This window comes from Haplochromis burtoni, unplaced genomic scaffold (genome assembly GCF_018398535.1).
Source record: "Haplochromis burtoni strain Fernald_Lab_line unplaced genomic scaffold, NCSU_Asbu1 Contig_197, whole genome shotgun sequence".
Taxonomy (NCBI): Eukaryota; Metazoa; Chordata; class Actinopteri; order Cichliformes; family Cichlidae; genus Haplochromis; species Haplochromis burtoni.
In genome coordinates, this window is record NW_024582558.1 from 874638 (window position 1) to 900627 (window position 25990).

General features: G+C 40.8%; 2 protein-coding genes across 10 annotated transcripts in view; both read left to right on the top strand.

The window, feature by feature from the left end:
- The first annotated feature begins 207 nt into the window (after positions 1-207).
- Positions 208-5422, top strand: LOC102296209 (calcitonin gene-related peptide). 7 transcript variants are annotated; one of them, XM_005935566.2, is made up of 5 exons: positions 208-333; positions 1426-1517; positions 2412-2546; positions 4301-4480; positions 4688-5422. In XM_005935566.2, exons 2-4 carry the CDS (start codon positions 1432-1434, stop codon positions 4458-4460), a joined length of 381 nt encoding a protein of 126 aa, XP_005935628.1. In that variant the 5' UTR covers positions 208-333; positions 1426-1431; the 3' UTR covers positions 4461-4480; positions 4688-5422. The 7 variants fall into 7 exon arrangements, with proteins under 7 accessions (XP_005935628.1, XP_005935626.1, XP_042082053.1 ...); XM_042226121.1 differs by lacking the exon at positions 208-333 and adding an exon at positions 1209-1314 and having other exon boundaries at positions 4298-4480; XM_042226122.1 differs by lacking the exon at positions 208-333 and adding an exon at positions 1211-1314.
- Positions 5423-10107: 4685 nt separating this feature from the next.
- Positions 10108-25990, top strand: part of LOC102295906 (INSC spindle orientation adaptor protein) — a 52475-nt gene continuing 36592 nt past the window's right edge. The window contains exon 1 of one of the 3 annotated variants that reach the window (XM_005935563.3): positions 10108-10458. The gene's annotated coding sequence lies outside the window, so the exon portion shown is untranslated. The other 2 variants (XM_014337909.2, XM_014337908.2) reach the window with 2 other exon arrangements.

Genomic DNA, 25990 nt, shown 5'->3' on the forward strand with positions numbered 1-25990 from the left:
GTGGATTTTGTGAATGGAGCACTTAGTGACTGAGGAATGACGTAAACGCAAAGCCATATCTCTTATTAGTGAGCCAGGACTGAGAGGAGGAATCCCATTGGCTCGCTTTAGCATCAGAGCAATGCGATTGGCTGGCATCAGATAATTAAACACCTACACAGTCAATGCACAAATCCAAGTGGTGGGGTATATAGGCTGGTGCGTTGGCACTGCACGCAACAGAATCAAGAGTTGTTCACTAAGTTGAGAGAAAGTCAACTTTATTGTGGTTTGCATAGAGCTTCATAGAGATATATATTTATTTTTTATTTTGCTGGGTGATTATCGCTGAAGGTAAGTGACAACTTTTGATGTTGTTTTAGAAGTTTTACAACTAGACTGAAATTGTTACTTATAGGGTGGTGGCATGTGTGTGTGTGTGTGTGTGTGTGGGTCAGATGCAATGTGCAGCCAGAGTCATTATGTAAGACGGTGATGTGACAGTGGTGGTTATGGGCATGGAGTGTGGCCACCGGGTTACCCCTGCTCATTTTGTGAAGGTCCAGTGCGCTGCTTCAACAGAAGGAAAGCGTGAATGAGAAGGCAGGCACTCGAAAATGAGAAGAAGCTTAAGTAAAGAAGAGCAAGTGACAGAGGAAATTGGGCAGGAGAAATCAGGGTTGAGTGAGTGTGTGTGTGTTGTTTTAAGGTAGTGTGTGTGTGTGTGTGTGTGTGAGTGAGAGAGAGCTGGCAGCTCATTACACTAATGCACTGGTCCCCAAGGGAGCTGCAAGCATGGAGTCCCCCCCCCCACCCCCCCCCCCCCCCCCCCCCCCCCCCCCCCTTCACTTCTCCTCCTCCAGCATTAGCAAGTGATACATACATCGCACAAGAGACACCACTCCTACACATACACACACTCACACACACACACACACACACTCACACACACACACACACACACACACACACGCACACACACACACACAGCACACATACAACACACACACACACACACACACACACACACACACACACACACACACACACACACATGCATACACTCCACACAGGCATGACACACACCAGGAGCAGCAGCATACGACATGAGAGAACTACCTGTTCTTTGCTCTCAGACGGATATTTTGGAGGAACGGTCTGTTTTGGAGGCACGTGTGAGCCAGGGGAGCATTGTTCAGCAGGGGACAAGAGCTGAGAGCAGTAAGCTCAGATGTAAGGCGAACTAAAGCTCGCCTCACAGGGAATGACACTTTTTGCACCTTCTTCCTGACAACACAAGAAGACTAGACAAGGGCAGTTTCTAGTTGCATGCTGGTTTGTAGCTATACTTTTAGGAGATTTGAGCTCTTGTATCAGTGGTGTGTGAGTGTGAATGGAAGCACAAGAAGCTGATGTGGAGTTTTGTTTTTTTTTCTTGCCGTGTAGGGGACCATGGTTATGTTGAAGATCTCTGCTTTCCTCGTTGCCTACGCCCTGGTCATTTGCCAGATGTACTGCTCACAAGCCGCGCCTGCCAGGTGAGACACACGGAAATTGCCTTTTACACTTCTCACTGTTAAGTTGCTTTTTCTCTGCAACTCAACAGACGTACCGCAAACAACCAGTAGAAAAGATGGGCAGGGTTTATGCAAAAACAGTATGTTGGAACTTGGACTCTGCAGGTTTAATTTTTTTTTTTTTACTTAAACATAAAATGTTTTTTATTAAACAGGAGAAATAGAGGAAGATGTGAAAGTTGTATAGTAACGCCATAGTAACAACATAGGTTAAATAAATGTGTGTATGCAGAAAAGAACATTGTAGTTGTTCTGTTTAGTCTTAATCTATGGTAGCTTTAAATGAAATACATATATCATTTAAATATATGTATTGCTTGTAATACTTCCAATATAAGTGGATAAAGTTGTACTTAAATTAAAAGCACAGGAAACACAACAAATGTAATTCAGTTTTTATCTCTATATATGCATATATCTTTCTATATATCTATCTCTCTCTCTATATATAGAGAGAGATATATATATTAATTTGAGTCCCCACTCAAGTTCCCCCTCCTGCCCCCCTTTCCAATGAAGCTATTGATTTTGTAATAACTCTAAAGCTGGTTATACATCAGCTTCTTTCTCACAAGGGGCACTTTCTGCAGATTGTTTCCCCCAGCTTTGGCCAGGGGCCCTCCGACTCAGACGTCATCCCTCACGGAGGTGGTGACGTCTCTGTTACCCCCCCAGCCCCCACCAGTCCCTTACCCCACCCCAACATCCCCACTCAACCCACCACCCCTCCTTTTTCACTGCAGGTGTAACCCTAGCGGAGTATTTCCATTAATGCTGATCTCATTGCCGTTTCCCTCCCCTCAACCACTCTGACCCCTAAATTCCCCCCCCCCCCCACTCCACTTCTAACCACAGACCGGGTTTAGAGTCCATGTCAGACCGAGTCACGCTCACGGACTACGAAGCGCGAAGGTTACTCAACGCCATTGTGAAGGAGTTTGTGCAGATGCCGGCGGAGGAGCTGGAGCAGCAGGCAACTGAGGGAAACAGGTACAGATGAATCTTATTTAGTTTAACCTTTGAAAATTAGTTTAACATTTCCACCCTGCACAGAAACCACCAGCCAAGGATTTGACTAATGAGAAACTGGAAAGTGAAACTGGTTTTGGACTAAATAAAAAGGTAAAATTAAAAAAAGCTATTTTTTAGGGATGTTATTGGGAAACAAATCCTGTTTTTACTTTAATGTGCTGGAAATACATTTCTTTAGTTCCCCACTTGGGTTCAGTCAGGCCAGGAGGTATGTACTTCTCGGCAGATCAAAGAATAGCATCTTAGTTTTAACATGTGACTCCAAAAAAAGCCCAAAAAACGAAACCCGATTCTCTGTCATGAGCCTGCCCCCGCATGGATGCATTTGATTTTGACTTGCGTGGATAGACTACTATTTTGAACCAGCCTGCCGGGCATGTGAACATTGTATGCTTAACAAAACAAATAAGTGTGCATGATGTCAATTAAGTGGAGCTGCATGACAGTGGGAAGCAACTGGTTTCTGTTTGTTCTATGGGTAAAAGGCTGACTGGGGTGGGGGTGGAGGTTCTGATGCATGAGGGGATGGATGACAAGTTTTTGAATGTTGGGAAGGGCAGGGGGAGTGGCATGATGCTGTAAGGACCTGGGATGTTTTTACTTTGTTTATACCTGCAATGGCATGAGAAAGAAATGCATGTGAGTGAAATGATGCGTGAATGGAAAGAGAGAAAAAAAGCTTAAGAGATACAGAGCGCATGTTTTCCCCGTATCTATGAGCCTGTTCTATGCATGTGTTTTGTGTGTCCCCTCCTCGACAGCATGGACAGGCCCTTAACCAAGCGCTGCTCCAACCTCAGCACCTGTGTGTTGGGTAAACTGTCTCAGGAGCTGCACAAGTTGCAGACTTTCCCTCGCACGAACGTGGGAGCAGGAACGCCCGGCAAGAAGCGCAGTGCGCCTGAGAGCGACAGCTATGCAAGCTACGGCGAGACGTTTGAAAGCATCTAAACCCCTTCCTCCTCATCCATTAAACCCGCTTTTACTTTTCCCGCATCTCCTCTTCCTTTGTCATTCTTTCCCCCGTCCTTCTCTTCTGTCATCTTCCTCTCCTCATCCCAGTTTCTTTCTGGAATGGGACGTGCATGCTGATATTACCTGCTTGATTGACATGAAGATTATGACTTTGAACTGCAGTTTTTCAGTTCTTTTTCTCCCCCCCATATTTCTGTTGGCAGAGAATGATTTGTCCCTGTAATCTCAGACGATTTTCACAAGTGTAATTCAGGAGTCAATTCATACATCTATCTCTGTGTACTGTATGTGGAGTAATTTGATGGCATTTCAAAGCCCCTGAAACTCAAGAGTTGAGAGCGATCACTTAATCTAAACGTTAATAAATGATCCACTCATGCGACACCATGTTTGTTGTTCAATAAACGTATTTTTCTACCAGGAAGGCTTAGGTCATTTTCATTCTTAGGGACTCTAAAACAAACATGTAGCCACCCATGCAGACAGTCAATGGCCATTTTAAATGATGGGCCTAAATAAGAGTTTTAGAGCCTTTAAAATTTTGTCTGAAGCTGTCACCGAGTCCAAAGGTAAGACAAACACTCAGATGCATTCTGTTTTTAAGCTGTAAATCCAAACTTGATGTACTTTCAGTTCTTTGATGTTAGTGTTGATGTGTATAGCTGTGTCTTACATTATTGTATGGATGGCAGTGGCCCAATCTTTTCGTTAAGCCCCTTTCTGTTCTCCTGAAGCAGCGTTACAGCACAGAAGCGAGGCTGCAACACGGCAACCTGCGTGACTCACCGTCTGGCGGACTTCCTCAGCCGGTCGGGGGGAATGGGTAACAGTAACTTCGTCCCCACCAATGTCGGCGCCAAGGCTTTCGGCAGGCGGAGGAGAAGCATCCAGATGTGAGCATTCCCATCTGGGAAATGGTGAATAACACCTTTTCAATCATGACTTTCTTTATAGATTTCCTTTGGTTTCAAGAATTTCAGACTTACAACAACATTTTTTATTTTTTTTTTGATTTCACAAATTGATAAAAATTTCCGACTGTCCAACTTACACGCGGACGCAAACAGCCAGCTTAAATTTACATCCTTTTTCTTTTTTCTGTCTCGTTCATTTCTGTCTTTCAGGGGTTGAGAACCTGACGAGAAAACATCAGAAATAACCTGAGAAGATAAATCAAGAAAAACAAAATTGACCAGAAAATTAACACTGAACTGGCCCTTTATCCACTCTTTCACATTCCTCCAGGAACAGGGAAAAAAAAAAGACCCCACGGGACATCTCCTAATTTTCATCCTGTTAGTGAAGCCTTTTGCTTTTGGCAAATAAGAAAAAAAAAAAGAAAAAAAAAGGCACTTTACTTTATGTACATGAACAAATGAACTCCTGAAGAAAGAAAAAAAAGTCCTAATCATTCCTCTTTTTTATATTTCCGTATCATTGGAAAATAAAATGAAAGCAGCAGTGGTATCACTTTATTCTTTTCCGCTTATCACCTCGTCAGAGCACATTTCTTCCATGCCAACCCAACCCCAGACCCACTCCCCACTCCCTCACCTCCCGATTTAAGATACATACTTCTACATTGCTTATAATTCCCTTCCCTCCCGAGGGTATCCTTTTTTCCTGTGTGCCAGAGGGACGCCATTAAAGATCAGCATACCCAAGGCCCCCCCCACAACGGCTGTTGTCTTGTGCCTTGATGTAGAACAATTTACATGAACATGATTGTACAGTTTCTGTTTAGAGACAATAAAGAAGACCCGAGCGAGGATGCAGAAAATGAAGACCAATTAATATTGTAAACAATATTGTGAAAACAAGTTTCAGCAAGATTAAAATGTATTTTAGATACACTCGGGTATGGGGTACTTGTGTTGTTCTTCAAAGGTTTTTAAGCAAGTGTAGAAGGACGCTGAGTGACTGTGAAGTTGATTATATAAGGAGAAGTTTATATTTGTATTATTAATACTGATAAATACTGTCCACAAATTACGAATGATGGAATCTCACAGGCAGAGAGCTCTTTGTAAGTTGCTGATTAGAAATCTAACACTATTTCCCACTGACGAATGCACAATCACGTCGTGAAAACATGTAGCACACGTTTATAATTTGGCGAAGTATTGGGGGAAAAAATGGAATGCACAGTCATACACACTCCTGTTGCACAGATGAATGTGTGAACACATCAGTTTCATTGGAAATATTTCTGATGACACCGCAGTGGCATGGATATGTTACAATACATGTTGAAAAAAAAAAACAGTGCATGGGGAATTGCTTAATAAAATGCAGCCAAACCTGCAGTCAGAGTTGTTCTTTAGCTCCAGTGAAGGTAAATGTTCACCACTTATTTCAGCACACAGAAGCCAAGTCTTTTTTTTTTTTTTACAAGAAAGGCTTGGCCATAAATAGCATGTAAGAGATTCACTTGCACCTTTGCACACAAGGTTTGTTTTTAATTGTGAAACATTAATGGCTGCGTGATTGCACATTTTGGGGCTCACTTGTTTTTGCAGCAGAACTCCAATAGATGGCAACATAATTACCAAAGTTTCAGTGAGTCTCACAGATCTGCCACAAATGATGGAAACACTGAAATAGTCATAGTCATAAGCTATTTTCGCTTTCATTTTCCCAAACAATTAAACAAATGAGGAAGAATATCTGAGCCTAAAAAAGAGTGAAAAGCAAAATGAAAAGGCACAAGTAATAAAATGATTGTATGGGTTTTGTGTTTGAACTCCTGCTTGTTTTGTTACGAAGATAAAAAAAAACCTGCTGAACTCTCATGTAGGTCTATGATGAAGAGAAACATATAATCCAAGAGTAAATCGAAGATTATTGAATTCTTGAGTGGTCATTTGTAAGACTGAGAAGAGTACAAACTCAAGAAATACATAAATAAAAGGCTCAAAGAAAAGTGCACATCATTAGTAAGCAACAAAAAAGAGACTCTAGCTGTATTTGGAAAATTATGTAACAGGAAATCAAATATTTAATCACATTAATTGCACAAACTGGAAAAGATAAATATCATACAAATACATTATTATCATTTTATGTTGTATTTTCTGTATTTTCCCAGGAATAGCACGCTTTGAGTGTACTGCCAGTAGTTTCAAACCATTTGATGTGAAGGCTTTCCAAGCAAAATCACAGACAGAACTGAAAACAAAATACTTGAAGGAGGGATAAATAAAGGCCCCTCAGTTTTGGATAGCAAATACGGGATTGCAAGTTGAGAAACTGAGGGGATAATGAGCCCGTTCAATAAGGGTGAAAGTGAAAAACAGGATATGGTTGATCCTATTTGGCTGCACGGATGAATGCCAAGTGTGCACCAGAGCAAATGCAAGATATTTGAGTGCATCGTGCACGCAAGAGTTGTCAGTACCATGTAAGCAAATGTACTTTTGTCAAACATTGTATTTAGTTTCTATGAATTACATTGAATCCGTGTGGAAAAATGGCAACCGATCAACATCAGACACGCTAGATCAGCGCTGCAGACATTTAGAGAAATAAATGTTTGGTCTTGATTCTAGCCGCTCAACTGGATGACTTATTATTTCCCCGATGACAGGATATGTCTGACTAATATGTGAACTTATGCTATGGGAGTATAAACAGAAAAGGAGATTTGTGCTTCATTCCTTCTCGAGCCTTCAAACCCTCGTCTGTCAGTTGTTTTTACAGTCTTTCCACTTATTCTCTCTTGCTCTCAGTATCTGTCTGCTTATGTGCCTGAGGAAATCGCTGCTAAAGTTGAATCCATGCTGGAATCCACATGGACACTTTTCCTGCATGACAGATAAGGAAAAGAATAAACTCTATATTCTGATAATTGAGGGATGGTGACAGGTTGAGGGTTGATTTGTGGGTTTGGTTTTGGGGCTTTTTTCTCAGCAATAATCTCACAATCTCACTATGCCAATGAGAATAACAGTCATAATGGTATGCAGCTGCTTTTTAATGGGGCCCTTGCAATTGGAAATTAGACAGTTCATATAAGAAAACCAATCATTTGGCCCTCTACTCCAAAGAGAAGATGCACTGCTTGTCCAGTTCCCAGAAATCTACACCACAATCCAATTTCAAAACCTGGGGTTTTGGACGATGCTTCCCTAGAACGATTTATTGGAATAGTTTGAAATTTGTGGAAAATGAGTCGTATTTCAACGTATCTTTTAATCCTTGTTATTTCTTAACAATGTTTAATAAAACTTTGTCAGCACATATAAGCCACCAGAAAAATGTAGCTGCCTGGCAGAACTATGTTTCCTCCGCCAAGGAGGTGAGGTTTTTGGTAGGATTCTCTCTGTAAACATGATATCTTAAAAAGTTTTGAATGAAAACTAAGTACGGGTGCAGAGTGAGAGTGCAGAGTGGGGTCATGTTAACAATTCATCATAATTTGCCTTACATCGAACCAAGGTCTTCGAGGTCAGCTTGATGATTTATCGGTTAAAAAATTGACAAAAAGTCTTAGAAATGAGAAACTATGATTCCCGTGTACTGTCAACATATAGAAAGTACTGTATAAGAATTTAAAAAAAATCATATTAAATTTGACCTTTGACCTCTCCCACATACAAGTGGAGATACCGTCTGAATTTCAGGAGCGGGACCACTCCTCCTTCATGCCCCCTCCGGCCTCAGGCCCCCCTTCACCAATACCTGCTGTTCTCATTTTCATGCCCCACCCTTCCCCCCCATTTTCCCTCTCTTCTCCTCTCTTCCTTTCCTTCATTCACTTCTCGTTAGTACATGGGGATCTGCCCGGCCCGGGAGCCGTCGCCGATCCCCTTTGAGGCCTTACCCAAACCGCAGCACCAGTTCACATTTCCTCATCCGTCATCGCCCATCGTTACCAAGGATGTGGTCCCAGCTAGTGAAATAATAACAAAACAAAAAGATTGTACTCAAAATTATGTGAAGTATTTTAAAATGGGTTTCAGCAAGGCAAATAACAAAAGACACACATTTTCTGACTGCATCACAAACTTCGCAATATTTAAAAAGAACAAACCCCCACCCCCAAATATAAAGAAAATACAACACTGTTCAGTGAAAAGTATTGCCAAGAGAGTGAGCTGCCTTGATAGAGGTTTGCGCTCTTTGCGTGCTCATTTTCTTGATATTGTTTTAATCTATATCCACAGTGTTCACCAAATAAGACATATAATGAGACATTTTCAACAGTTTACCTGTAGTATTTGGTGAAGCATGTAAACTGCTTGTTCCAGAAATATTATATTGACTTATCTACTCAAAAATCCAATAAACAAACAAAGCCGTCTTTGGCCAGTCATTTAAACTCAACAAACTCAATAAAAGCTGTCCAGGACTAGAAATTCACATATATTCACTCTCAAACCAAATGTGTTTGAGATCCTGTTTATGACATTTACAGTAATCCTTCTTCATCATCAAAAAATACAGCAACCTATGCATCAGTATGCTTGATGCCAAGCTAAATATTTCCTAACTTACTGTTTAATTTTTGTCACATTGAATTCTTTTTTTAGTATGATCATTGTTGTCTTTTTATATATATTAATGTGATTTTCTGCACTTATGTAGCAATAGCATCATAACATCAAAAGTATTCACTACATATTGCAGAAGAAAATTAAGGAAGTTTAAAATAATGGCTCTGATGTGATATTGACTATATTTACAAACTATTAAACTGTGTCTGGCTGAGGATTACCTTCACACATGGCAATGTGATTCTCGGTCTGCTTTTGACTCTCCTGTTGGTTTTGCCAGGAAATGAGGTAAGATTTCGGAGGAAATAAGGCGTTTATGTTCAGATTTCAACTAAAGCTAATATTTATCAACACCCTAAAGTATAACAGGCCTGTGTTGTGTGCATGGGAGTGCGTGTGTAGTGGGACCCGCTTCATAAAGTCACATAATAATTATTCACTCAAGAGTACGTAGCAACACTAGCGGCAGCAACCCAGACCAGCTGAGTCTCGGTGGTAATGGGAACCAGCCGACCGCCGTTTATATTTTCATTTTCCTTCCTCATTTTTAAAGCCCCGAGTTTTTCCATAAGGTAGTCATTTCCAAGGCTGACGTGAAACCAGACACCCATGAGTACTCATGGTAAAGGTCCAGAAACAACATAAGGGTGGGCCCAACATCCTTTCACCTTCCCCAATCCCCCCATTCCGTCTTGTGCGACTGTTCCTGAGGAGGTAAACACCCTTTCACTCTGTCAGAAATGAGATTTCTTTCTGCTGCAATGGCAGTTCCTTCAACTGGCGTGCTTTCTTTCTCCCCCTTGTACTTCTCCTCCCCTCCCTCCCTGTGCTGCCACATCTGGAACCCAGCTCCTCATTTATTTATGTGGTCTGTTGTGTTTCTCTCTTCTTTTTTTTTTCCAAGAGCCTTATTTTAAAGTCCTTTACCTTGTCTTGTTGGCAGTTTCGCTATATCTGATGAGGTCTGCAATTACATCCCACCATAACTGGTCACTCTGCAATTACATGCTCCACCACAGAATCCCCCTCCTGCATCCCCACCTCCTGTCTCTGAAAAGCACCACTGCTCATATGGCAGACCAAAATAGACTAGTTTCATGTCTGTTTGGATGGCAGCCCAGCTGAAACTATGCTCAGCTGCTTGACTGACAGTGGGATGTGGGTTTGTTCTCCTCAAGAAAAACCTTTAAGGCCAGTCACGTTTACACTCTGAGCAGTCTTACTGCAGCAGGCTTCAGAGGCGGTTGGTCCAGCTGGGCACCGAGAAGGAAGACAGAGACTAAGTCAGCGTGAATGAAAGCAAAGACACACACGGAGAGTGTGCTGAGAAGTACTACGAGCTGTAACTATGAACCCGACTGGACACGCTTAAAGCTTTCAGTTGCTGACAAAGAGAATGGGTAAGTTTTGCAAAGAGTTCAGTCTGATCTCAAATTCTGGGAATAGTGAAAGGCTTCTGTCAAGGAACTTTGAGCCTTTAAACTGTGGAAAACTTTGGCTTGCATGACTTAGCTGTGAAGCATTCAAATACAAAACTTAAAAGAGAATGCAGGGCATCCGTGGCAGATCATCTGTTTTTTCCAAGCGCTCACAGACTTTTCCAGTTGGCGATGCTGTTGCTGTGTTGAGCAAGGTGCAGCTGGAAACTGATTAGGGATGTGAATTATTTAAATCTCATAAACACAGGAGACGTGAAAAGCAACCAAGCTCAAAGTGTCAGATAGGAAAAGGACACAAAATTAAGTTTAGATCTCTAGAAATTCTTCAAAACTGTAAATACTTTTGAATGGGGATATTAATGATCAATACATAATACTCACAAGTCGTCAGCATATGTGCTTCCTGTGCAGGTTTTTCACCACCTTGGAACTTAAAATTAATGTTCTTGGAATTTTGGTAAGTCCAGTGTTTGCTCCCCTTTTGCTCTTTTTTTGGTCTCTACCAACCTGATAACTTTAGCTGCTAAATTCTGCACTTTTCTTCAGTTTTAACATCAGATTATTGAATAGTGCTACTTAAAGTCATGAAAAGAATCTACAGGATAGAACTTTTTTGCTGAATCAGCCTTCATACAGGTGCTACCGAATGAATCATCAACATAACCTAAGAAAAACAACTCCTCGCTTTCAAATAACAGTTAAAACCATCATCATAGCTGCGTTTGTGTTTGAGTCACGTTGGAGTTAAACTCCACCGTGTTCAACTCCAACTTTCTGCTATAACTGTTTGGAATAGGCTGACCTGGTTCGTGTGGGAATGATGGAAGCTCAGACTCTGCAAAACAACAAAGATTACAGTGAGGCCGGTGGTAATGATGAGGACACATGCCTTTACTACAGGCTTCTGTCTGTTTGTGATGTGGTTTTGGGCAATGTGTGTGTGCATGACAAAGGTAATTAGTGACTACATGAGAGCTGTGTCATGTTTTTTCATATGAACCCAGAGATTTTATAGGCGAACAGTGTGGTCTATCACCACGCTGGTCTATTCACCATATCCACTTTAGGAGATGTTACCTGTGTTCTCAGTGGAAATGTACGAGGAGAAAAAAAGACCACTGATCAGCAACATTCAATCTGAATCAGAAGCATTTCATGGACTGTGTAATTATGTGAAAAACAACAGCACACAGGACCTAACGGTGAATCTTGTAGATTCAGAACATTATAATAATGCAGTGTTGTAGTGGTGCACTCTTAATTTATGCTCCAAACTTTTTCCAGCAAACGATAAACACCCAGTGTTATAAACCATGATCTGAAAGTTGACTATTCACCTGAAAATAGGCCAGCAGTATTTGTGGATGATGATCGAACCTAAGCTGTTTGTCATTGGAGAGTAAACATTAATATGAAGTTAAAGCTGAGGTGCAGATTTTTCAATAAGTTCTTATCCACAGACTATAGACTGAGACAGCTACATGATTATTCATTTTAAAGAATGATTTCAACTTCGTTAATGTAGGCTATAACCCAATGTGTTCGTTAGGGCTGTCACGATGTTAAGGATCAAAAAGTACTGAAAAACTCATATTTAAATTTAACAGAATGAAAGAAGTTCTCATCAGGTTACAGCCTGATGAACATACTAAGCACGTGTCTTTTTTAGCTAATGTTTATGACTAGCTTGGCTCCCACCTCATTTTCATTGCTAAGCTTAACTGCGCTGATGCTAATAAGTACTCTACTGCAGTGCACAAGTACCTAAATGAAAAAAGTCAAAAAGTTGGTTGCCAATCTGTAATTGTAACAGAAAGGAAGAGATTGCTAATCAGTTTTCAGAAAAATGGCAATGCCAGGTCTCACTAGCTAGCTAGTAGCATCATTCCCCCCATGTTAAATTAAATAAGTGCATGGTGTACATTGTGTACTTTAAGTATCTAAATACAAGTAGACAAAATGTGCAACAATTCTTTCCTGTGGTTTGGGCCACATAAATTCTCTTACTGGAGATGAATTTAATTATATTAATTTAAGTTGACAGCCATTTTTACATGTAAAATGTATCTATCCGGAGAGGCAGCAGTCTAAACAGAGTTCAGACCTTCCTCTTCCTCCTTTTGTATTTAAGCAGAACATTATCAAACGTTTATTCTCAGATCACAGGTTATGACTGCTGTTTCCCTTAAATATCTGTTTAGCACTTCTTCTAATAATACAGTACATGGTTGCTTAGGGATAAATCTGCCATGCATTCTCCTCTTGGCTGTCTGATGAACAGCTTAGGAGGGCGTGTTGTGGTCAGCATGAACCGCGCATGCAGGTGTGGCCCTCACTGTGCTGCCACGCTGTTTAATTAGGTTTTCGGGTGTGGAACATCAGGGTTTCCGCTGTAAAAAATCTTGTCTCTCTACGGTCTCACCCCCACACATTGTCCTGTCACATTAAAAGAGTGCCACTCTAGATGAACAGTTACTGTCACTGAGGGTGTGGCTGCTACTAAATCTGGAAGCATGAAGCTGCACTTGACTCCACGGAAGTCTGGCTTTTGAGAGCTTATTGCTAAAGCATTATGCAGTCAGAACTGTGTCTGTGATGCTGAAGTGGTTTTATACTAAACATGAGAACTTCTTTCATCTATCAAAAACTGTCAAACCCTTTCAGTATATTTGCTCCTATAATTAAAGGCTCCTTAAAGTTGCTGACAACAAAGTCATTCTCTTTCAAGACTATATTACATGCCTGAAAGTGGACTTGGTCCAGTCATTCTCTACGATCAGCTTCTTTCCTCTGGATAAACTAGTTTCTTTCTTTGTAATTTATTTCCATTTTCCAGACCCTCATTCATGCTTCTGTGTGGCCTTGCTGGAGTCAAGAACTGGTCATTTTTGTTCTCCTCCCACTAGTCTGGTGCTTCCCCAGAAGCTATTTCTCATAGAGCCAGGACTGCTTTCTCACTCATGGCTCAGGAGCTCAGGGTTTTCTTCAGAGAAAACAGAAGTAGTACAATTCATTGGTTGCAACAGTCTTGTATTTTTTGGCTCATATTTTTAATTCATTCCTACTGTTCTTCAGTTAATAGGAAAACATAATGAACCGTCTGTTAGACAGCATCTGGATGGTTAATGCTTGTTGTTATAAAACACATTTTAACGTATACTTTGCAGAAACTATGGCTCACACTATTAAGGAATAGAGTTTTCGGGAATTACTACAATTTTTGGCTGATATTTATGAAAATAAATGGAACAAAGGAGGAAAGCAGGAAGAATTATGACAATACTGCATTTTGCAGAAGACTATAACTCTGTGGGGAAAAAAGGTTGATGTCTCTGGAGCAGCTGGGTGACAGCTGCTCAGGCAGTAGGAGCAGGAGGAAGAATATAAGCTCCAGGAATGGGGTGGAAAGTGAAGATATGAAGATATTTCTCATAGTAGATTGTCTCAAGCTAAGCTAAATTACTGAAATGTAATGTATAAATCGAACAGGACAGAGTGACTACTTTGTTCAGAGTCAGCGTTCGACCATGGAGAAAGAAAGCTATCTGTAAATTGTGATAATTGCAGTACTACATTTCTGGCAACACTGATAATGTGGTATATGCCGCCTTCCTGTTACCTCGGAAGTTGGATGTTGGAACTCAGGAGGGACAACAATAGTGAGTTCTGGTAGTAAAGTTGGAAAAGCACGAAAAACAGAATTTGCTTTGCTTCTTAGCTAGATAGAGCCATTCATACATCACTAGCAAAACAGACTATTCTGACGAAATGCACTAATAGCATGTTAGTGCATCTCAGCAAGGAGCTCCTTTTGTGTCTATCTCGGCTTCGTCAATGAAAACTGTTTAAAAAAAGTAGAAAGGAAGAAATTTTCTGCAAAACTTCATTATTTAATTTAAACACAGGAATCACTTCTTGAGATTATACATATTTTGCACATTTTATGCAACTGCTGCAATAAGTATGAACATTTGTAACAAATTTGAACCCACACCATTGTTACTGACTTTGTGCTGTTGAAAATCCACATGTGGCACATGTACCTCTTTGACGCTACTTTATTGTGGGTAATGCTAACTGTTGACACATCACTGCAACAATGTTCATGACTCAGTGGAGGCCCTCTCTTCAAAGTATGGACTCAATTAGAAGAGTGCAGGTATAAATTTTTGTGTAGGTGGGCCCAATATGGCAGACACATGGGGGCCCAAGACCGAGAGATAAATCAATATGAGACTGGTTGAATTAGAGCATCAGTATGAAGCTTCCCTTGAGTTAACCTCTTTTTCTTTGCTCCGTCCATTTTTCTCCCTTCATCTCCATCTACTAATTGGAGGAAGGTCATGGCTTGCTGAGCTTTAGGCTGCTTTTTCTGTCTTTAGTTCAATTGACATGTGCTATATCTGCTCTCTGGCCCACTGTTTTGGTCCACTGGGGAGATCATGAAAGGAAGTGGAGGCTTCAGTACGTCCGTGTTTGTTGTAGGATTCAGAAAGGTTACCACTCACTCCTCTTTGTGAACAAGCCTTGGTGGTGTTTGGGAAAACCTTGGGGAGTCTTGACAGCTTGCTACTCCTTCGGTCTAGCAGTGTCATTTTCTGTTTAGATAACCTCTGCACCCACTCTGCTTTTGTCAGCTTGTGGCTTGCATTGATTTATACATCGGAGACAGACACTCAGCAGCTTTCAGATTCGAATTTTGAAAGAAAGGCCATTATTATGTCCAAAAAAGAAAGAAAGAAAGAAAAAAGAGGGTGAGGTTAAATGTCCACAACAATTCTACCAGCGGTGGTGTTACACCTTTCTAAATGATGCATATCTCATTTTAAAATCACACTTTTTTAAAGCATGAGAATATTCTTTATATCTTAAATGAGAGTTAGCAGCTCTAACTGTTTTTCAGCTCTAATTACGCAGAAAACTGCATAAAACTGCTGCGTGTTTACTTTTCATGCCCAAAGTACAAAAAACAGCACTGAAATGTCTTTTAGAGGTGCCACATGTGTGCACGGTGGGTACACATGGAGCCTTTCCTGCATACCTTGAGATTTTTGCAGCCGATATTTACTTATCAACATGACCACTTGTGTCGTTCACCCTGCACTTTTAATGCAGCAGCGGAATAACAGTTAGAGGAAAAACAGTCTTGAAAAGTTCCACCCTACCCTCAAGTGGTTCTTGTGTTCCTTTGCTTAGGTCTGGGCAGCAGACCTATCCTCCACCCAGGATTCCTAGTCTTCTCTTCCTTTCTCCCTAAACCCACACATGGACCCAGCCCACCTAATTTACTCCCACCTCCTAATGTCAAACAGCTGTAGCGTTGAGTAGCATGGAATTACTGCTATTGCAGCCCTACTCCCATTCATGTGTCTATTCTTTTTCTCAGCCATTTTGCGTGTGGTCCCTAATATCACATCACTCACATACCCAAATAAGGTGTGTAGCTCAGCCTTCCTTTCACTGGTTTATTTATGGTCTGGGCACTGGATATATAGGGCATGAATTTACATTACAGGTGGCTGTGGGTGGAGATAGCTGAGCTGACAGGTGATGATAAATTCTTCATACAGTGTGCTTCACTCATACGTTCTTGCAGCCGCGTGGTCTCCTTGACATGTAATGCAAAGTCATAACTGGTCCAATGCCATTTCCACGGCACTCCATCTAACTGAAGGAGCTGTGTGACATAACTGCCATGAGGTCACTTTGTTTGTGATTGATAGCAGGAGACTAGGAAATGATGCTGAGGCTTGAAAGCTCTTGCTGTGGTTGGGAATCTGCTTCAAAGGAATGTTTTGGCCACATGTCAGAAGTCAAACGTGGCAGCTGATTTTCAGGGATTTTGTTGGTCTTAAAATCTGTAGCTCGATGCACCTGTATATTTTTTTTCTTTAAACTGCTACACCCCCATGGTAACTTGTTCACTTATTGTTTTATAGAGTTTTCTCCTTAGGCTTGTGGCTTTACTGAGATCTCGTGCTGAGTTTGAGTGGCTCCACAGAGGCAGCTGAGAGTTCAGTGAACCCTCACGGTTCCACATGCACACTCTTTGAGTTGCTATGTGATGTTCTGCACATAGTTAATCAGAAATGGATGGTTAAGGATTATTTGGCAGAAAACCACCAGGTTATGTTCAATTTCATTTTTTGTATGCCAGACGCTAACATTAAGCGCTTCTTCTTTCACAAATATCTGCTTGTGTAAAAAGCAAGGAGATAGATAGATAGATAGATAGATAGATAGATAGATAGATAGATAGATAGATAGATAGATAGATAGATAGATAGATAGATAGATAGATAGATAGATACTTTATATTTCCCACAAGGAAATATAAACAGCAGCAGGGCAAAGAATAAAAATAGTACAATCTACAATAAATAAGTTGAAGTAAAAGTGGTTCCAGCCTTGTATGATTCTGTTGGCATCTCTGGCACTGATGATCTGTCTCTGGAAGTAGTGGAAAGAATGAAACGTCCTCCCATGAATGCTGACAACATGCTTGAGGAGGTCTATGAGAATGGAATTACTGGCACTGTCTCAGGCAACAAAGAGCTGAAAGTAGGAATTTTCCATAATTTAGATACAATTCACTCTCATGATAGTAGACTCTGTGTTACAGTGCTATGGTTCCTAATCCTGATGAAAATTTGTTCAGTTAACTGCATACCCGTGATGGGAGATAACCGTAAAAGCTGGACATACAGCTGAATACAGTTAAGTCATAGCAATAGTTAAAGACACACTTAAGAGGAAAGAGGTACATTCAAAGCATATTTGAATAAAATCATATAATCACTAGGAGCTGTAAAAGCGATTTGTAAAAAGGTGGTGAAACCTAGAAGGTGTACTCGTTACTACAGGGATTTTCCAAGCCAGTGACAAATAAGAAAGTTATGATCAGGATGTAAAAACTAGCATGTCCTGAGTTGGTGGGCTTGCTGTCTTGCACTGTGTACATCAGATTTATAGCTTCGCTGAGTGAGCAGCATAGCACTGATGATGTTAAGGTATGCAGTTCTCCGCAAGTTAATCGAGTTAACTGCTGCCAAGTTTTGTTTTATAAAAACAAAAGGCACATATCTAATGACAATGTGGTTCCATTTGATGTTGCTTTTGGGTTTTAGTTCTGGTTAGGTGTTCTGTGCCCACTTAATCTGGGTTTTCAGGACCCAGCCAGTCTGACCACACTTTTCAAATGGATTCACTTCTGTCTCCTGCCTTTAACCTCAGTGTTTGTCAGTCTTCTTGGCTCTGAGGTGACTCAGCTGATGTTTCACTGAAAAAAAAACAGCTTTCCACTTTTGTTTCTTGAAGCAGTCTGCAGCTCTGATTCGGTTTTCCCCTCTCCTTTGCCACAAGAAATGCATCTCAGCCAATCAAAGGTTGTTTCTGAGGTGGGTGTGGTTGGGGTTAAGTCATACATGACAACACCCATCAATCTTGTTATTTTGAACACCACACTGGCCTGTAACTGAGTGATCTTCCAGTTTTCCTTTCTCCCGCTTTTGTCATTTAATTTTTTTTTATTATGCACTAAAACTAAGTAGAGAGGTGTGTAAGTTTCTCTTGTGCTTAAACTTATCTTATAGGCACATTTGTGGTCCTTTCTGCGTAAAGTGGCTGCTGCCGAGTTATGCCAGGCTACTTTGTTAGTAACATGTGTCAAGTTGCTTCGACTGATTATAGTCACATACCCTGCTTTTACCTGACCACGCTGTAAGTCTGTCATCAGTTATCTCAGTGTGACTCTCTATTAGCCATGTGCTGTGTATGTGAGTGTGGTGCCTCTCTACAGGCTTTGCTCATTCATTATTAAGAAGCTCCTGATGTTTTGCTGGCCGTCACTGCTCCGGTGTCAGGTACCCACACGATCCTCTTTACTGAACCAGCCTGACTAGGGATCCAGTTCCAGTCTCTGGCCTGTTGGAGCTGCTCCCAGAGCTGCTGAGCTCTACTCTAAAGCCTTTTGTTAGCTCTGGATGTTGGCTTTTCTCCGGCTGATTCCCCCTTGTTATTTCTTCGACTAGCTGTCAATGGAACTGGGAAGCTTAAAATGCATTTGGATATTTCTCTTGGCGTGATCTTGAGGCCATTTCATCTCTCGGGAGGTATGGTGCTGCTGTCATCTTTTTTCCCCTCTGAAAATGAGAATTATGGGTACTTTTATAGCTTACCATAAAGTGTACAACCAAGAAGATGGTGTGTTCACTTTAGCAGACTTGTGGTGAAGCAGTGTAGTTATTTATCCAGCTGAATGTAATCTTTTTGGGAGGCAAATAGCTCCTTTGGTGCCTGAGGAAGCTGCTGTGATTACTGCTGCTGTGACGTGTAGGAGCTATCAGTCTCTGTCATCTGTCTACATTTATTAGCATGATATCTAATGGGGTGGCTGATCTTAGACCACAACTCTGGCTACAGGTCTGTGCAAATGTGCGTGTGCAACTTGACCCCATCTGAATTCTCCATAAGCCACACGGTTGCCTAGAAACATCAGGAGGGCAGCAAATTTAACTTCCATAATATTATGCCAAAGGAAAGAATGACCTCAGGCCCAAACATACTGTTCCTTTTTTTGGCCTTACAAGGGCATCTTCACATTATTCCAGTCAGAAGTATGTCCTTGGGGAAGGAAGTTTTCATATCTCATACTCATGTATGCAGACGCTCCTGAGGATAATTATGATTTACTAGACAAAAAAATTGACCTAATTTCCAGTGAACTTTTTATCGAATGTTTTTACTATATCAACTGCTAACAGTAGCTTTAATTGTAACTGAGGTTTAAGTGGGAAAGTGCCACACTGTTCTCTGCAAATAATACAAAAGGATTTTTCCACTTCTTTTCTGAATATCCTTTAAGTTTTTTGCTCAACTGATAGTTTCTTAAAAAAGTAGGAAAACTCTTTTTTCCGGGTCTGGGTACAGTATGAGTGACGGAAGTACAATGGAGCAAAACTGTGGTTCTCCTGTCAAGGTACGCCGTTGAGGGAGAATATCACATGCTATCTATGTCACGGTCTGGCTGGCAGACCGTGGGGAGATGGGGAAATAGGACCCAAACGCTGGACTCTTCAGTGCAACAGTGTTTATTTACAAGGTGGTGAAGTAAACAACAATAAATCCCCAGTTTCCCAGGCTCCTGTGTAGTGGCTTCTTCCCAAAAGTCCCTGTGTAGTGCTCTCTGCCCCAGTGTCCCTGCTCACTGCTCCTTCTCGTCCCACACTCCTCCTGAGGGGAAAACAATAGAGGCAGCCGTTACAACTTATCCCAGCAGGCAGGCATACACTCACACTTGACTTGACTTGCTTGAAGACTGCCATATAGTCAAACGCAATACTCCAGCGTCGGTGGAAGCTCCATCGCTCATCTAAATAGCTCCCCCGACGAGCCCAGATGAGGAGCAGGTGTGCGGCCAGTACTTCGGGTGTGGCCAGCCCTCAAGTTAGGCCACGCCCCCCGGGGCTGAAGGTGCCTGTAACTTGGCCACAGCAGAAAGGCGATACACACACACATACCTGCCTACATACAGATGTGCACAGGGGCAGTGCAGACAACACACCAAATAATAATAATAATAATAACAACAACAACAACAACAACAACAACAAAAACAGTCATCGTCCCCACTGCCCACGGACCCCGAGTCCCCAGACAATCTAAACTGATCTTGTCTGTAGAGGCTGGTGACAGACGCTAAATGATATCCCAATCGTTCCTGCTCCACAACGGATTTTTAAGTTACAAAGGCTTGAATGACACTCTAACACCTTCCAATTGGTGTCAACTTTCTAATACTTGTATTGTGTGTAACTATCAGTAGTGGAACTGCAGTTTATATGTCTGCTAATTAACCTTTCTATTGCTTCTAATTCTCCCATCTTTTCTTTACATATCATTTAGAAAGAATCTGCTTAACATACCCAGTTAACTGTTGGAAACCTTAAAGATAACTCCTATTGACTTCTTGTTAGCATGTTGTATTAGTACATAGGCTTGTTTATTCCTACAGTCATGTGATTAGTTGATTACCTTGATTACCTTAATGCTAAATGCTGTTGCACTGTCCAAAGATGAAACCACTATGACAAAATATGTTATGTTCACTTTGGTGAAATTTAATGAAGCAAATCACATACAAGTTCAGAACAGTGTCAGTACATCACATCTGAATAATTTGAGTTTGTCTGATTAAAGAAGTATTGAATCAGACAAACTCTCTTTGGTGAGGAGGTTTGTAGCAGAAGTGTTTTTACAGCTCTGTGGCAGCACCTGTATTGCCCACAACCTATCACCCATTTTTCACCATCCCCACCACTTTCTCAACTCTCTTCACTCTTCACACTGAATAGCCATTTTTTGTTATAAAAATATATGGAAAGTGGAACGGTGCTTCCACTCTGTCCTCCTACACATTTATTTCTGACATCACGGTGTGTCACACTCAAACTTGTGATGCTCATGAAGCCCTGTCACCGTCCCCTGAAACATGTCAGGATGTTGACACTGTTTTTCTATCATTAGCACAGCAACAATAGCTCTGCTGCAGAATGGGGTCTTGCGTCTTTAAAGGCAAATTTCTCTGCTAGCCGTCTCACACCGATGCTGTGTGTTGCATGTGTTGTTACATGCCAAGAACACAGTTGTTGGGGGTCATGGAGTTAGATGCGGTAGCTGCTGAAGTTTTCAAACGTGCCTCCCTCTGCGTGAGATTTGACTGATGGTGAAATCAGTAAAGCCGTTTCATATTGACAGAGTACAGGGATGACAATGCCTAAAGATGGTGCAGCTGCTTTTCCAGTGAAGTCAAAGATCAGAAAAACCTGCAGCTCTCTTTGAGCTCATAGAGCTGTATACAGTTTCTGCTTGTTGTTTATATGTTTTATGCACAGCAATACAAATCTTTTTCAGAAAAAAAGCTCTAAGATCCCTCTGTACACTAGCAGCTAATCAAAGTTAGAACAGAGACTGGAGCTAATTGGTAAACATATAGCTAATCTGCAGCAGTTAGCAGTGTAAGACCTACACATATTCTCATTGCTGGCCGAGAACAAAATGATTAGAAAAATCTGTTAATATCAGATTTATCTCATGACACATTACTCCCACATTATTGCTAGGAAGTTGCCTCCAAGTGACCACTCTTGCTGTGTTTGCAGTTTCGAAACGCTATGGCTTCTAAACACAAAATGTTTCCACGGTGGTAAATGTAGGACTTTGGTTTGTCATCCATCTCTGTATGTTTCAGAAGAGACATTCCTCTTGGTTCTGGCTGTGAGCTTTTCTTTGAACAGTGCTGAATGGAGGAATGGTCGCAACAAGGTTGGGCTTTAGGCCAGAATGCTTGCTGAGAAGGTCATTCAGATCTCTTACCCGCAGTTAGCACTGTCAAGGAATGGCTTTAATGCTCATTGTGCTAAACAACTCTCAGGTGTCAGTGGAAGCTTTGTAGTGAATGATGCGGGATGATATCAAAGGGGATGGATTAAAGTTGTATCTACTTGATATTAATGACAGTGGAAACCCTAGTTTATTTTGGTAAGGTAAAACCACATAAGTAAATCAAGTACTCATAAACAGAAAAGCTCTAAAGTTGCTTGTACGATGAATAGATCTTAAAATCTGGCATCCAGTTAACTTTAGAAAAGAGATAAAGTCAATTTTTCTTCTCTTGGTGCAATTCAAATGACACCTCACATCATAACAAGTCAAACCAAATAAACAAATCCCTACGAGATGGAACACACACACACAAAGCTCAGTGTAAGCATACCACTAGAATCACTCAGGCTTTCACAAAAATAAATCCTTCAAGGTAAAGACCAAAGCTGGACTTTATGGATCACTTATGAATAGCGTGACCAGGTGTCCCTCTGTATGAACAGCATTTTTATCCCTTGTTCCACATTTTGACTGGCAAGTGCAAGATGTGCCCTTTTTTTCAGTTAGTTAATTGTCAGTTATGGCTCAAAAAAGATGATTTTTGAATGTATTCCTACTTAAATCTAACCAGACAGAGCAACAGCAGAAATAACAGTGACATAAATAAAAATATAGGAGTATATAAAGACTAATAAACATGAGACCATGAGAACAAACTTTCCTTTATCACAAGAGAGCTGGAAAAGTTAATTCAACTAATATTACTTTGGCCATTAACATGTTGAATGCAAATTTGGTAATGTGCACAGTTTGGTGTATTTTTATTTTTAAGTTGGACATGAAAAATTTCAGCATTGCTAAGGTTTCCCACGCTGTCCCAGAAGAACATGCTTCACACGTGGATTTTTAAAGAATCCACATTAAAAATAGGCGGCTATGTCATGCTAATGTTATCTGTGGAATGCCCTGCATTTAGACTCAGACTGACATAGAGGACAAGAGGGTTGTGTCTGGAGAGTAAAGTATGCAGTTTCAAAATCTGCTTCATGTAAAAGAAACAATAGTAATACTAATAATCATTATTTATAGAATGCTGTGCAAAACAAATATACAAGTTTTCTTACATACTCTACCCCAAAGAGGACAAACTGGAGGATAATTTGCAATTTATGAGCTGTGAAATCCTGTCAAATTATTTAGACAAGCTTAAATTACTTAATAGATCATGTGGGAAATTCTGGTTTTGTGACTGTTGTGATTCCAGTTTGTAAAGATCATTTTCACAGAACAGAGCAGCGCAGGAAGTCATGACTGAAGCAATCGGCACCATTTTCGGTATACAAACATACAGTTCCAGTTGTGTTAAACAAGCTATTGCTGTTCTCTAGCTCCATAATTGTTCCAAAAAGTTTTACTCTACTCTGTTGGATCAGTTTAAGTCAACTGCAGCCAGATTATTCTGGCATAAATCTCTGTCTGATTAGCTCAAGAGTTTGAGCATGGCATTATCACTACATGGATAATGAGGTGGGGGGTTTCTTAATGAACCTTAAATCTTACTGTAAGATTTAAAATATGTGTAAAAAGAAAAAGAAAATACAACAATATACATATATACATTAGTAAATATTAAATTATTGATAACAAAATAGTCTAATGTAGTTAAACTTTGCAATATACTTGCTAACTCACCAAATGCTTAGTTTGCATCAGACCTTCTCCGTCACCCTTTATGGATTTCTCTCTGTCTAAAAACTAGGTCCACTTTAAGCCTGCCCAGTGTGTGTGGGATAGGAATGCTGGGCCCATGGCTGAGCACAGCCAGCTTCCAGTTTGTTCCCACCCAGCCACTCATACAGTACCCATCCTGCTCAGTTTTCTTCTCCACATGACAGCTCTGTGGTGAGACTGTAACCGCTGTCTCCTCCTGTGAACCCAGTCTTCAGCTCAATGATAGGACGTGAGCAGGACGGCATGGCTGACTTGCTGATACAGAGCATGTCCACTGTATTTAAAGACCAGCGTCCAAAAGAAACTCACATATTATATGCTTTCTTCAGTCTGTGAGTTTCAGAGAGCAGTGGGAGAAGAAGCCAGAGTGTTTAATCACTGGCAATTTCAAAACAAAGCCAAGCCATAAGGAACGGGCTGCACAATGACGGATCCCTGAAACATCATGGACATTAAATTTGGATTACGCAGCATGACTCAGTTTGTCCTGAACACAATCACATTGAGTCAAGCTGATCTTGGCCTCTCAAGATGGTGAGTGGCTTTGCTCGTTTCTTCTGTTTCTCCTCAGAGTTCAGTTTCTTGTATTTGCGTCGAACAGAAATTCATTGTTGTTGGCACAACACCGAAGCTAAACCGCAGTGCTGTGGTATTTTGTTTTCTGCAGAGCAGTTTTTGTATTCATTTAGTGGTTTTGCCAAGAATCTGGCAACAGGCATTCTGCTTTACCACAGTATATTCTAGAAAGACTGGAAACGTATTTTTAGTCAGTGATGTAGAAGTTATAGAGAGCACACAGGGAGAAGTTGGTATACAGTGATATATTACTCTGCACATATGCTGAGTTCATCTGAGTCAAAAAACATGTTCATAGCTGTAGTTTTAAAAAATAAACTATGCAGCATTGCTGTTCTTAAAAGTAATGCAATACGTTACATTACGTTCACGTCAGTCAGTAACATGATCTGAACACGGACACATATCCCTAATCCGGCACACGGATGATATTTCTTTTAACGTTCACGTATGAACACAAAACTGACAACACACAGTCAAGTTGACAACCAACCCAAAGAGACATGAACGTGATCACCACAATGACTTGGCTTTAGAAACAAGTACATATAACGGTTTACAAAGCGCTTTAATTTCCTGACATCATATGATAAATGTATCTGTATGGCTACTCTTCTCTTCCTCCTAAGCGTTGGCATTTTATCGAGTATCCATGAGAAATGAGGGTAGGAGCTAGTTGTACTGCTCCACAAGGCGATTAGCTTTGACTGGATCAATCAGAACTAATAAATTTATTTATTTTTTCCCATTTTTAGTGTCGGTACATTTCATTGTCCATGTAGTTATCATTTATCTTTTTTTCATTTAGTTATCATTTTGCTTTCATCCAAATAAAAAGTAGTTTGGGAGATTATTGGTTGTAGAAATTAACACTGCTCTGACTGGTCTGGTGTCAGCAAACCCTCAGCTCTAACACCACCTTGGATTCTTTGCTAGCGTTGTGTGTTTGTGCAAAGAGCTTCAGTTTTATTTTCTGTCCTGGGTCAAGTTTGCGCTTTACCATCACGCTCTTGTCCTTTTAAAAGTAAAACTGACGTCTGTATCCCCACTCCTCAAAGGTTTTACGTGCTCCACCATTTTCCTGCACACAAACTGAAATAGCACAGGGGCTACGAAAGAAAAAGGCATGGTTGATAGGGGGGGGTTTTTGTTCTTCCTACCTAGGTCAGCAACTATCAAACAATTACATTACATTGGTCTAGACAAATGGGAGGAACCAGTACTGACTTTGAAACTCAGGTTGCAAGTCTTTACACTTTGGAAAATTACTTTTGTCCCTTTTAACTGGTTTTATATTCACAAAGAGAATTTATAACGGCTCCAGTGTGCCAGTAACAAAGAATCAAGATTGCTCTCGCTAGTACAGGTTTGGCATGACATTAACTTGAAACAGATACAGGACTGGAAAACTGCAAGTGACAGAAACATGCACACAAGCACAAACCACATTTAAAAGTCCTCTAAATTCCCACACATGCAAAGAATAAATACGAATGCTGCAGTAAATCTGAAAGGCACACCCTAGTGAATTCTCTGACACGCACAAGTCACTAAGTGGTTGTTATTTTACCCGGCATGTGACATGAGGCTGAGACAGAGCTGTCCTTTGTTTGGCTTACCTAAAACTGCAGCTGAATGGGGAAACCTGTTGGGCCACTCAGGTTTCAGCTCAGACATGAAAAGAAATGTCCACTCTAGCAAGAAAAAATTAGCCAGGATACAGTCAAACCTGACCATCTGCTCACAGAACTCAAGTTTCTGTAGCACTTGCAGCATCTGTGCACAATGCAGCACAGAGATATAA

What these genes read in the sequence shown, in the direction of transcription:
- LOC102296209 (XM_042226118.1), top strand. An exon ending in TCACAAGCCGCGCCTGCCAG is followed by an intron (nt 1,518 to 2,411) that starts GTGAGACACACG and finishes TTCTAACCACAG; the next exon opens with ACCGGGTTTAGAGTCCATGT. An exon ending in CAGGCAACTGAGGGAAACAG is followed by an intron (nt 2,547 to 3,349) that starts GTACAGATGAAT and finishes CCTCCTCGACAG; the next exon opens with CATGGACAGGCCCTTAACCA.